The following is a 14,269-nucleotide window of genomic DNA, read 5'->3' on the forward strand; positions in this document are numbered from 1 at the left end:
CCCACTACATCATGTCTGAAATTATATATTTGTGGTAAATTGGAAAATGTACCCAAGAAAGCTTAATGATGCTTAACTGTTTCACTCTATTTACTCATACAGTTTTGCCTGTTTTCATGTTATCTGCATTCCAGCCTTGAAAATTCTTGCATCAGAAGTGATGCAGTGTAAGTACCTGTTCTTCTTAGAGCAATCAAAATATACACCTTCTAAATAAGTGCCTTTTTAAAGTCTAGGCCGCCATTCTGTAGGTTTATGGAATTAAAACATAACTGAAGCAGATATGGGTTAAAGAATGCTATAAAGTCCTTCACAAAACTAAGTGTAATTGTTCCTATTTTAGGCAATAAAAGCAAGAAACAAAAGTAGTAATGCCACTTGCTCAAAGTCAAGCAGAATTCCAAGGTCACACAACTTTTATATATTAAGAAAAATAACAGTCTCAATCACTGCCAGTTACATAACAGAAGCCTTTGCTCAGAGGAAAAACATCTTCAAGCTTTAAGATGTCTTCAGAAAACCCATGTTACATCAGAAAGAGCCATGTTTAAAAAAAACAAAAAACAACACATCTGAAGAAACCTTAATAAAAAAATTGCTGTTAGATGTTAGAAATGTTAAATAGCATCAAAAGCCACTGCTAAGTGCACTTTGCCAAATAAGTCACTTCCTGCACGGTAACTCCAAAACAAATGTAAAGTTAGAAGGATATATCCAGTCACTTGTTACGTAGCCACTAACGTCAGCCTACAAGCTGAAGTTGGGGAGAAGGAAGATGAGGGAGACAGCCCTCTTCAAAACTCCTGGCAACAGGCCCAAAGAATATGTGCTGTGCTGTCTAGTACTAGTGAAAACATTTAGAAACTCATCATGCAGAAAGCATATACTGTAGATTCCAGTGTTTTGGAGTTGCATCTGGAGAAATTCTGGTGGGTTTATTTGCCTATCAGCAAGCCATGGAAGCTCTGTGTTAGCAAAAAATACACACGTACTTTAAAATAGTTACAACCACTAACTTCAGTTACCCTAATTCAATCTCCCTGACTGAATATTCAAAGCTCAAATATGAAGCTTTAATTTAAATAGCATACTTCAAGTAATTGTTTCTGGACATTATACTGTAGAGCAGATAATCTGCTGAAAGCAGTATATGGCTTTTCAAGAAGAATGCATCACATCCCCATTGGATTCATACAGTGCGACACTTGACTCAGAGCAGCATAGAGCACAATGGAATGTAACTGCAACATAACCTACACCATCACAGTCTAATGTTTTGAGAAGGTGGTTGCAGAAAACTTGTAGAGAAACTGAAGGCAAGAAATATCAGCTAAGTCACATAAACAATTCCATCAATTCCCAGGATGCTCATTCAGCAAGTTTCACACAGGTGCTCACGAAGTTAATTGTGCCCAAGTGTAATATTTCTAAAGTGCACATCACAAAAATATCAGTCTTCTAAAAAGAACTATGAATTCATAAAGTTTGAGTACTATTAAAGTGAAAGGAGTAATATTAATTGTTCATTTTCATGGTGGCTAAGATACAAAGTAAATAGCAGCAAGGGAAGTCTAAGCCAAGCATTCAGAAAAATCTGAGCTGTGAATACAAATAGCCACTCAGGAATACTAACTAGGGAGTTAATTGAATTTCCATTGTGAGATTTTCAGGGAGCGAGCATTAATAACAGATCAGATAACTATCCGTGAGGCAGAGTTGTCCCATTTTCAGAGGAATAAACTGATCAAATAACTTCTTGAAGAACTTCAATTCCTATTTCTAAGAAAGAAACAAAGATGCACTTACGTTCTTTCTTGATTTTCTCCGCTACAAGAAATTCATCCCGTTCAACGGTGGGAGCAAAGTTGCTTCCAATAACTCTCACTGCATACTGAAACTGTTGGGCTGCATCAGCTGAAAGAAAAAAGGAAAACTCTCTCAGTTAAGCAGGGTGTTAAAGTTCTATTAAAATAAATATTTTAAAAAAGTTAGACATGAGATTACATTGCTATGGCTGAATCCGGCATAAATGTAGCTGGCTTAGATCAGATAATGTTATATTATAATCCTTAGACACACTTCTAACTAGAGGGCAGTAAAGTCCAGTTTACCCATAAGCATATTATCAATGCTATACTTCAAACACACTCACCTGCATACACTCCACAAAATAACCGCACTTAAATTTGTGAATAAGCCTTTCCTATTCTGTGCTGATGGAAGAGACACTGAGGCCTACCCAGTTATTAGAGAGCATTAGCACACTCCAGCTGGCTCTTGCCCTTCCCCACAGACTGAAATGCTGTGGGATTTGGCACAAAGTCACACAATTCAGCTCACGCATCAGAACAATATAGCCACGTTCACCAGGCACACTCTCTTACCAGGCACCCAAACTGGATTACTCTACCTGTGGATCTTTACTCAGATATCCACAACAGTGGTTTTACCAGTTCGCGTGTTGTTTTTAGGTTTGGGTTTGTTTTGTTTTTAAAACAGTTTACACAGTTTCGCCACTTAGGTTCAAAGCTAGCTCAGAGATATCAGCATGATATCCCAATGCATAATGTAGATATTAACGTAGAGGTCATAAGCCAGTGACCTCCCTCCACTGCTCCTTCCTCATGCAATAATTCTATTTTTAATATTGTTGCTGAATAGTACTGTTTTAGTGCACATATCTCGGCTTTCTGGGAAGATTAACAGTCTGGTAACACTGAGATAGGGCCAGCTCAGTATTAATGCCTCTACAGCATAGTCATGTTCCCATTTATTGACCTAAAAAAAAAAAAAAAAAAAAAAATCAATCCAATGATAACCCTACAGACATGTCAAGTGCCCTTACAAAGTGTCAGATGAATTTCTACTCCTCACATAAGAATAAACTGTAATAACATGAGGGGAAATGAGACATAAGAAAAAATACATGTAGAGGGTTTCGTGGTTTAACCCCAGCTGGCAACTAAGCACCACACAGCCACTTGCTTACTCCCCCCCCCACCAGTGGGATGGGGGCGAGAATTGGAAGGGTAAAAGTGGGGTCAGCTCTCCAGGCTGTGTCCCCTCCCAACTTCTTGTGCACCCCCAGCCTACTTGCTGGTGGGGTGGGGTGAGAAGCAGAAAAGGCCTTGACTCTGTGTAAGCACTGCTCAGCAATAACTAAAACATCCCTGTATGATCAACCCTTTTCAGCACAAATCCAAAACATAGCCCCATACTAGCTACTAGGAAGAAAATTAACTCTATCCCAGCCAAAACCAGCACAGAGGGGACACAGCCAGGACAGCTGACCCCAACTGACCAAAGGGATAATCCATACCATATGGCATCACGCTCAGCATATAAAGCTGGGGGAAGAAGAAGGAAGGGGGGGACGTTTGGAGTGATGGCATTTTGTCTACCCAAGTAACTCTTATGCATGATGGAGCCCTGCTTTCCTGGAGATGGCAGAACACCTGCCTGCCGATGGGAAGTAGTGAATGAATTCCTTGTTTTGCTTTGCTGGCGTGCGTGGCTTTTGCTTTACCTATTAAACGGTCTTTATCTCAACCCACAAGTTTTCCCACTTTTACTCTTCTGATTCTCTCCCCCATCCCACTGGGGGGGGAGTCAGCGAGCGGCTGTGTGGTGCTTAGTTGCCAGCTGGGGTTAAACCACAACACCAGTAAAGTAGTTCAATACAAGTTATAGAACAATATAAAAAGAAAGAAGCAATTAAAAAAACACAAATAGACGTTGTCTTAAAAAAAAACCCAACAAAACAAACAGACACAAACACCCCAACCACAACAAAGCCACAAGAACACCCCCTACAGTTCCTCCTCACTCATTAGATGCATTACTCTGGTTTTCTAAGGAAAACTATGTTCTGAAATTAACTTCTATGTCTACCTGCACCACCCTATCCCTTAGGGATTGTCCTTTAACTTTTTTTTTTTTTAAAAACAAATTTGATAGAGGTCTCAGGGATATCAAGTTAAACAGGTTTCATAGAAACTGACGACTGGTAGAACAAACATCCAAACAGCTCTCCCTGGGGGAGAGACTGCAGCGAAAGTTCAGTGGTTAAGTAATCCCTCTCATCTGCCTGCACAGAACTAGCAATATCAGGTACTGCCTCCTGCCCGGACCGTAGCTAGCGAGCAGGAAGGAAAAGAGACCTGGAGGATGAGGGAAGAGGCATTTCTGAAGAGAGCTACAGGGAATGAAAGTACATGCTGGCAGTATTGCAGCTGAGGAATGCAGAGGGTTTACTGAAGGGAAGACTTGCAACACAAATCCATAGGAAATAAAGACATATTTAACTTTACTGAATGAACTTGTTTCCTATACATTTACGATCTTGCAGTATATCACAGTATGTTTATCTTAAGAGTGTTGAATAAGAAAATATGTAGTTGATTTAAAAAAAATAATTCTCCTACGTCTGGACAATTGAGCATTATTCATTCAGCCGCTTCTGCTAACTTTTCAGTATATGCTATGATTTATACTGTGATTATCAGTAAGCTTAATGCTTGGGGAAAAATTTAGAGATTAGAGCATTACATTTTATTTATTTACACTGAACGACAATGCACAGTTTTTCCATGTAAGCAATGCTGTATTTACTGTGTTTATTCATTATTTTAAAATTCTTTGGTTTCAGATTAGTGTTTCAAAAAGATTTAAGTGCTATGCTTCCTCTCTGTTGTTCCCTGTGGTTTGGGGGGGTTTAGATTAAATGCAAGTGAACCAGGATCCACACAATGAGAAATCAAGTATGAGATAATTACAAAATCCAGCAAAGATGTGTACAAAGTCTCTAGGGACACTCTGGAATTTCGTTTCTCCGGAAGAATTGACTCAGAAAGACAGCTATACATTGCCACAAGTTTGGGTGGGGTGGTTTTGGTTGATGTTGGAATAGGGATTTACCTCAAAATAATAGAAGAAAATCATGGACTTTGCCATTCATGTGTTTTCCAGTCTGCCTCTGACATGATTTAAAAGTTTTGCCTCTGATTTAGAAGTTCTGTGGTACAAGGGAATATTGACGGCAAGACTGAGACAAAGAAACATATGTGAAAGTTTCTGGACAGAAACCTTGAAGATTTAAACATAAGTCCTCAATCTAACAAAAACACAACAGATACATTATTAATAGTAAGTAGTAGGACTTTTTCCTGTAACGGGGAAGTTTTAAGAAAGATACATAACCATCTATAATAACCTTCTATTTCAACACCAACCATAGCAAGACTAGGTAAAGCACCGAAACTTAGTATAGTCTTTTCCATACTGCCCTAACAAGGCAGCTGAGAAAGATCTCCAGTTGAAAGACTACAATTCCATCCAAAAAATTCTGATTATTAAACCTGTTACACTACTCACAATATGGAACAAAGTTATCTGCTCTTTACAATACAAATTTGCACTGGCAATTCAATAGCATCATAGCAAAACTGTTTTTATATTATATTTTATTCAGATTTTCATGTTTTATTCATATCAAATCCAGCTTCTCTTTTACGAAGAAGACTCCCTGCTACGGGAGTTTCTTCAGTAGATTATTTCTTATGAGTCTGTAAAATAACTTCAGTACCTAAAGTGATTAAACATAACTTAATACGGATATCTGTCAGTAAAACAGACTCACATAGTTTATAACTAATAGACACATTTAATTGTTTCCCTCCTCAAAGAACAACCATTATGACAGCAGATAGGCTTAAAATACACAGCTATCTATTTACGTATGTGTACATCCTTCTTCATCAAAAAGTGATTACGGCATGACTCTATTATGTAACAGCAAGCTCAACATATGTGATGCATGAAACCGATACAGCTGTTTGCAGGGTAAGGGGGGAAAACAACACTGATCATGACTTGTTTTCCAGAGGTCTGCTCAGAGCAGTGAATGCAGACAAAGACAGTCACTCCCTCTCAGACTATATCCCTTAAGTAATACACACATACATACACAATTAATGATAGTGGTAAGCAGCCATACAGCTGGACAAAGAAATAGCACCTGTGCGTCACCAAAAAAATAAAAAATTTTTTAAAACCCTCTCCTTTGAGCAGAGCAATCTATCAATAATTCAAAGATCTATACTCCACCCAGCCATTCAAACTTTCCTACAAACAATGTAGTATTAAAACTAAACTACTTCAAAAGGCAGATAACAGCATTTTAAAGCTGCAGAAAATACAAGTGTAGCACATGGAAAAAATATAGAACCAATGCACAGGACGAATTTGGTTGTAAAGAAAGCAAGGAAAAATAGGACAAAAGATAAAGTTTAAAGGAAAAGTTCAAGAGAAAGACACAATTGGCCAATATACTTACAAGAAGCCAGTATTTCAGAGGAAATGCTGAAAATCAGCAAGTCTTTTGCTAAAAAGAAGCTTCTAACATTACTTATAATTTTAGGAAGTGAACTGAAATTCAATTTACAGTCTTATACATTTCTTTCAACACCATTGGCTATAGGTCTATTGACGTTTCGCCGGGGGGGGGGGGAGGCACGGGAGAGAGTCCTGAAAACCTAAGTAGCAATTGAAACCATGTTTCCAAACATTAATGTATCATGATTGTGAGAAATCTTGTTTCCTGGAAAGACGACATTTGGTTATTTTAATTTGTCAGTAAGCATAATTTCTAAACTATAGGGCAATTCTAAAGAAAGCTTATCTAAACCAAACAGTAATCACTTTCTTTCCTGAAAGACTTCAGAGATTAGCAAACTCTCTCCACTATCTCTTCTTCCAGTCAGCTGTCTGTCATCCTAGACAACAGTTTGGCTTAAATGCAGATGCAAAATTATTGTGAAACAATTACATTCTAAACTGTGTTCAACGCTCTAGGGGTGGCACTGACCAGCTAACAAGTATTGCTGCAAACTACTCAGACACAGATGCTGCCATCTGTATGGCAGATGCTGAAGAAAAAACCCCACACTTCTTTCCTGTAACAAAGTGTTTGCTAAACACCTAATGTGCTACTGTTGAAAAACTAAGCCTGGAAGAAAAGCTGTGGAATTTGACAACCTTCTCACATACACCACGAGCAGATAATGTGTTTGTCAATATAGTAATGCTGCTGTATCTTCTCTGTTTTAACTATATCAGAAGTTCTACATCAGTATGAATTATTACCCAGAAAAAAAAGCAATTGCATTAATATGATGTCATATACTGATAAACTAAAATACTAGTCTAGAATGCCATTAGCGTTACTATTTTGTTTTTGAAGAGAATCTACACACATTGTAAGCAAGACTGCTTGTTCCTGTAGAAAACACTGTTTGAGAAGTGCAATTTTAGGACCAGCCAAGTTATGAAGTATTCCTGAAAAACTTTAATTTTGCATCAATCTTAAAATTCTCTATTGTAAGTTCATTTCTTTCAGAAGGAAAAATAACAGTAAAAACAAATTATAAAGTAAAAATATTCTGTTTATACAAGTTTTTATTTGAAGCATTTTAAGTTTATTCTTAATTAACCGTCTTTCCAGTCTCCACACTCCTCTCCTACAAAGGAAAAACCCAGCAAACCCACAAAATAAAATCCAAACCACACACATTCCCATGTGTTTCCTTACTTAGAAGTTTTCCACTAACTTTGAAGCACAGCACAGGAAACATAACTATTCTTTAATTCTGTTAATATTGCTGGCTCTTGTTGTATTGTCAGTAAACAGATTAATCTGAAGAATGTCCCACTGGACTATCAGCAACGCGGTCACACAATCTTCTCAGAACTTTCCCTCGCTGTGAATTTTTGCCTAATTTGTCAACTTGCATTTGCTTCTGTTACTAGTATAAGTAAAAAACCCTCCATAACACCTTTTGAATGAATTCTATGCTTTCCCCCCACCGTGAAATTTTAACATGTATTCCAATAGTTCAGAGCTTAAACAAACCAAAACAAACAGCAATAACAAAACTGCCACTGACATTAGAGATTAAATTAAGGCCATAGTACGGACTTCAGGTAGCAAACTGCTCTCTGAAGACTGAAATACTACTTTCTAGAGCACGTGCACCTCCAGAAGTACTTTGGCACACAAAAATCTTTTTAGGATTCAAAATCAAATAGACATAGCTTGAATATTTACAGCAATACCATTTAATTCCATTGGAGGCACTAAGAGTTCTTACAACTGACAAGCTTGTACGGCAGTCTACAAAGTCTCCGACTAAGATTACCAAGAGGTTTGTGAAAGACAGCTAAGAACAAGAAGCTTTTTGTCGGAAGGATTAAATTCACTGTCCAAAGAGAGGCATGCAACCCTATATAACTGCTGGAGTCCACAAATAAGGGAAAGAAAAAAAAAATCATTGAAATTACTGCACAGGCAGGCAAGCTCTCTGCAAGATCAGGTATTAGTGTAAAAGTGAGGTAGATAGCCTGGACAAACACAGAAAGATTGATAATACAAAACTAGTACACTAGTTCTTAGACACTGTGAGGACATGAGGAAGAAAGAGGTCTGCAATGGCTCCAACTGCAGAGTGCAGAGATCCCCAACTAACCACAGTGGGTGACCACAGACACACAGTGCCATGGGAAGCTAGCTTTAAGCCCTTACTTGAGAACTGGCTAAAGCACAGGAGCAAAGAGCTTTCAAACCTTAGTTCTACCCAAAAAAAAAAAGGTTGAGTTAGATATCTTTTTTTTATTATTTTTAAATAGAGTTCTTCCACATAACTCAGCAGACCTTGTAATGAATTTCTCAGAGGCAGAGCTGTTTGCGAAAAAACAGTAACTAGGCCTACGCAGCTGACTGATTTTGGAAACAAAGCAAGCCATCTACTCAGTGGATGGTCTCCAAAAAAGGGGGAGAGAGAGGATAGCTCCACCACTGGGAGCCTCTGCAGTCACATTCCATCATAGCACAAATTCACTTCAACATAAATCTTTAACAAGCGGGGAGGGTGGAGGCCTTCTAAAGCCATCACAGGCAGAAGCGAAAGAATCCTTGATGGAGCCTGTTGCCTGCTGGGTTTACGGAGGACTTCAGGCATGGGATTGCAGAGTAGACACGGATGCAGAGTAAGACCACTCATCCCACATTAGCTGTAAGTGCACTATTATGATACAGACATTATATAAACAGAATCCTTCAGCTCCTTCTGAAGCCATAGCTTCCTCACAAACATAATAAAACACAAGCGCTGAGAAGGAACATAGCCAAGTAGAACAAACATTCTGAAGTACAAACTCAGGGAACGTACAGGCAGGAAGAACCATTAGATCATTGAATCTCAACTCCTTTCCATTATTTACCCATTACATTTCACCCAATTACATCAGTACATTGTATTTTACTAGAGCACTTATTCCAGGAAGGTATCAAAAGCTCGGATTTCAAGAAATTCACAACAGGCTAACTATACAAATGGTTAAAGATGGCTCTTTGTACCTAGCTTCAGCTTCTTGTTACTAATTTTTACTAGAAATTTCTCTACCAAATTTAAAGATCTCTTAAGTATCTAAGCTTTTTTCCCTAAACTCTGTAGAAGTAATTGAACATTATAAATTACTTACCAAAGACTAAACTGGTAATACTTGTGAAGTTTGCTTCAAAAAAGAGAACGTGTATATACAAAGCAGCCTACCTTCATCAGTACAGAACGAGGGGAGAAGCTGCATGTAGACCACTAACCACACACAGATACCATACTTCAAACTTACCCTGTGCTGAAAGGAAATTAGAGTTACAAGCCTGAAAAACAGTAAGATGCTAAATAAGTTGTCTGGTGGTTTCCTTACCACCTAGGGATACATGCATCTACCTCAACACAGAGGATGCTGGTACTAACAAAATTCCCTTATTGTCTTTATTTGTCCTTGGACATAGAAACCAGGGTGGGAACAATCACCGTATACACCTTTCATGACTGACATTTCTTTCACAGGCTTTTTGATTTATCAGTCTCTATGCACTTTAAATCAACAGCTGAGCTGATGACAAAGTAACACACATACTACAGTTGACTGTTTCAAGAGAAGTCTTACGTTAGAAGGGTGAGCCTTCAGTGCTAGAGTCCCTCGTAACAGAGGAATAAAGAGCAGGGTAAGGATGGGCTTCCTATCTGTCACATGCATAAAAATACGGGTGATAGTAAATGTGGCAGACAACCCACACTACTTTTTTTTTTTTTTTTTTAAGTTGTTACTTCAAAGAAGTCCTCAGATAACCCACAAGTGAACAGACGTAGTGGGCTGCAGGTTGCACGCAGCAGCTTACCATGATTTTGGGCAAAATTTCCCCTTTCATTAGTCACACACACAAGAGATTTTAGTTACATTAGTAGAATCCCAGCATACAAGAATAGGTTCAACATTTATTAAAAAAAACCCCAAAAATCAGAGTTCTCTTGTATCTTTTCAGACATACTGCTTGCAAATAAACTTATTATTCCAGTCAGAAGAGACAGATGTATAGAAACTATGGCTTCAAAAAGAAGGCTAGATCCAAAGTTGGTAGAAGTGAGCCACCTCTCCTCAATACTCATACCTTGCTTGATAAATGCAGAGGTTTCTGTTTCTACTTTCATGCTCTGTTTAAGTTTTATAAGTATCACAGACCTAGATATGATACTCAATACCAAGAAACAAGCTTAGACTGAGTTTAGATTGCAGTCCCTTTCAAATCTAAGAAAGAGAGTCATGAAGAAAACAGGACTAGGCAAAATAGAAATAATGTACTCAGAGGCCTCCACTACTCCAATAAAGCAAGACAATCTCTTTTTCAATTTTTTTTTTTTCTTTTTTTTTCCTTTTTGGAAGCAGAACTGGCACAATAATTTGAGATTTCCGGTAGCAAAAAGTTTGAAGTGCTCTTAAATAAGAACATATATCAATTATATTAGAAAAAAGTTTCCAAGAGATGTTAAAAGCAAGAAACAGCTTTAAAAGCAGAGCTATAATAGCACCTTAGAATTGTAGGCTGCTGTGAAAAACCCTTTAACATACAGTTAAACCAGTCACTAAAAGAAATGTGTGGTTACCTAAAAACACAAGAGGTATTAAACAGTTTAGAAGCTACTGTTGATTTGGGATAGATAGTGGAAGAGTAGAAACTTGCCACATCCTGATAAAATCTCACATCAGGAACTCCTGCCACAGAATTATTATAGATTGACAATTCTGGAAATGGGAAATTTATGGCCTTGCAGAAGACTTAAACATGCAATGGAGAGGGAAAGGATTTTGGAAAACAAAACAAAACACAGCAGTCAACAGCTGTTGATCACAGAATCATTTAGGTTGGAAAAGACCCTTAAGATCATTGAGTTCAACCAATCAACAGAATGTTTCTGTGAAGAAGTCCCTACTCAACATTTCAGTGAAGACAAAGAGATTCCAACTTCTTACCAACTCTTCCAAGCTTCTCAGATGAATCACAGAATCACAAAATGGTTTGGGTTGGAAGGGACTTTTAAAGGTCATCTAGTCCACCCCCCCTGTCATGGACAGGGACATCTTTCACTAGATCAAGTTGCCCAAAGCCCCATCCAATCCGACCTTGTACACTTCCAGGGAGGGGGCATCCACAACTCCTCTGGGCAACCTGTTCCAGTGCCTCACCACCCTTATCATAAAAAAATTCTTCCTTATGTCCAATCTAAACCTACCCTCCTTTAGTTTAAAACTATTGCCCCTTGTCCTGTCATTTCAGGCCTTGGTAAAAAGTCTGTCATTCTTATAAGCCCTCTCAGTACGGAAAGGCTGCAATAAAGTCTTCCCAGAGCCTTCTCTTCTCCTGGCTGAACAACCCCAACTCTCAGTCTTTCATCACAGGAGAGGGGTTCCAGCCCTCTGACCGTTTTCATGGTCCTCCTCTGGACCTGCTCCAACAGGAGCATGTCTTTCTTGTACTGGGAACCCCAGAGCTGAACACAGTACTCCAGGTGGGGTCTCACCAGAGCAGACTAGAGGGGCAGAATCATCTCCCTCGACCTGCTGGCCACACTTCTTTTTATGGAACTCGGGATACGGTTGACTTTCTGAGCTGCAAGCACACATTGCCAGCTCATGTCCAATTTTTCATCTACCAGTATCCGCAAGTCCTTCTCTGCAAAGCTGCTCTCAATCCATTCATCCCTCAATCTGTACTGATACCAGGGATTGCCCCAACCCAGGTGCAGGACCTTACATTTGGCCTTGTTGAACTTCATGAGGTTCACATGTGCCCACTCCTCAAGCCTGTCAAGGTCCCTCTGGATGGCATCCCTTCCCTCAAGCACATCAGCTGCACTGCTCAGCTTGGTGTCATCTGCAAACCTGCTGAGGGTGCACTCAATCCCACTGACTATGTCATTAACAAAGACATTGACCAGCATCGGTCCCAATACAGATCCTCGAGGGACACCACTTGTTACTGATCTCCATTTTGACACCGAGACACTGACTGCAGCTCTTTGGATGTGGCCATCCAGCCAGTTCCTTATCCATCAAATAGTTCATCCATTAAACCCTTATCTTTCCAATGTAGAGACAAGGATGGTGTGTGAGACCGTGAGATGCTGTCTCCAATAGATGGAAATATAAAGTCTGAGAGAGAGATAGACAACAAGTATATTTGCACCTTGTCACTCATTTTCTAGACTTCTAAGCAGTAATTCACATACAGGCTATGTTTTAGTCAGTTTGAACCCAATTCTTTACAACCGGTCAATACTCAAAATTATTAGTTACTGTCATAGAAATACCTAAAGGTAACCAGGAATGACTTGTCACAAGAGTGTGGCATGGAGGAAGAAAAGAACACATAAAAGACTTTACAGCTGCTCCTAATAAGGAAGAAAGCCATCTCTCATACAAGAAAATAGATACAACAAAAGCTATAGCACAAATTTGTCTAGTAAGCAATGCTTATAAACAGAGCAACTTAAAAAGGAGACTTAGCAGATGCACCTCTTTCTTTCCACCCTCTAACTGCTTACTAAAAACAGTCTTTGCCTTGATTGCAACAGATAGAAACTTACGCAAACAGGCAAGAGACTCATTCCCTTGCTGGAGGACCACAGCAGCATCAAGATGTAGAGGACCTGGCAGATATCAATGGCTCGACTTGAGCAGACACCGGGGGAAGGCGGAGATTCCTGAACGTGTAGACGAGCCACCTTTTGCCCCAAACACCCCGGGAGCGGTGCCCCATTCCCCACACGAGGAGAGCGCCGTAAGCAGCCAGCGAGGCGCCCGGAGGGAGGAGGACACGACGGCGCCGCAAGCCCACCTCCCGCCACAGGGCTCCCCAGCCGCCCGCAGCGCCGGCTCACGGGACCGCTGCCATGCCCGGCCGAACAGCAGAGCCGCCCGGAGGCCCAAGGCGGATCGCCCGGGCTGCCAGCACCCCCGCCGCAAGCCCCGCCGGGCCGGGGCGGGCGCCAACACACTCCCCGGCGAGGGGGACGCCCTTGGCGCCCGGTCTGGCGGGGCCGGCACCTGCCCAGTCCTTCTCCTTCTCCTTCCCGTCCCCCCCTCACCCCGCCGGGGCAGCCCCTCCCGGGCTCGCATGCCCTCCTCGCCCCCTACTACCCTCCCTCCCCCCCCCCCCCCGCCCCCGCTCACGGGCCCCAACGGCTGTCGGTGGGAGGAATGGCGGGAGAAAGCCGTTACCTTCGCTTTTGCCCAGGATGCGGCAGCAGAGGTTCTGCAGCAAAACGTTGGGGGATTTTTGGTCCGGAGTCGCCATCGCCGCCCGGGAGGCAGGAGGTGGTGTGGGGGGGGGAAGGGGGGGAGCGGGCGGCAGAGCCAGGGGCACGGCGGGATGACAGAGGAAGAGGAGGCGCCCCCCGCTCAGCAGCGCAAGGACTCAGCGACACCTCCCGCCCCGGCCGCCGCCGCCCGCCGCCTAGGGCGCCATTTTAACAGAACCCGCCGAAAGCCGCAGCGGCGCCAGCCCAGCACCCACAATGCCCCTGCGCGCGGGGCGGCATCGGAGCGCGCCGCGACGAACACGCTCCGCCGCGCCGCCGCCGCCCCCGCCCAGAGGTTCCGGGGCAGGCGCCGCATCTTCCCCGGCGCCCAGCGCCGCCTCCCCGTGCGGAGGCTGAGGTGCCGCCGGGCCTGGCACACCCGGGGGAGAGGGCAGGCGGGGCCCCAGGGAGGCCCGGGCGTCCGGAGGCAATGCGGCGGTGACCAGGCCTAGGCCACCGCGGCGAGGCCTGCGATGCACGCTGGCCCTGGCCAAAAATGTCCCCGAAATTCACCAAAATGGAAATAGAAAATTCCCATTCTGCAACAGCTTTCCCTTTTTGGAAAATGTCCT

At 41.8% G+C, this 14,269-nt stretch overlaps 1 protein-coding gene across 4 annotated transcripts in view; it reads right to left on the reverse strand.

Moving 5' to 3' along the window:
• Positions 1-13,771, reverse strand: part of TUBGCP3 (tubulin gamma complex associated protein 3) — a 61,135-nt gene extending 47,364 nt beyond the window's left edge. For all 4 annotated transcript variants that reach the window (XM_050901082.1, XM_050901098.1, XM_050901090.1 and 1 more), the window contains exons 1-2: positions 13,618-13,771; positions 1,807-1,914 (exon numbers count right to left, since the gene is read on the reverse strand). In XM_050901082.1, the coding sequence (XP_050757039.1) occupies positions 1,807-1,914; positions 13,618-13,693 (184 nt within the window). In that variant the 5' untranslated portion in view covers positions 13,694-13,771. The remainder of the gene's footprint in view (positions 1-1,806; positions 1,915-13,617) is intronic.
• Positions 13,772-14,269: the final 498 nt, after the last annotated feature.

The sequence above is a fragment of the Gymnogyps californianus genome, chromosome 1, assembly GCF_018139145.2.
Source record: "Gymnogyps californianus isolate 813 chromosome 1, ASM1813914v2, whole genome shotgun sequence".
Classification (NCBI taxonomy): Eukaryota; Metazoa; Chordata; class Aves; order Accipitriformes; family Cathartidae; genus Gymnogyps; species Gymnogyps californianus.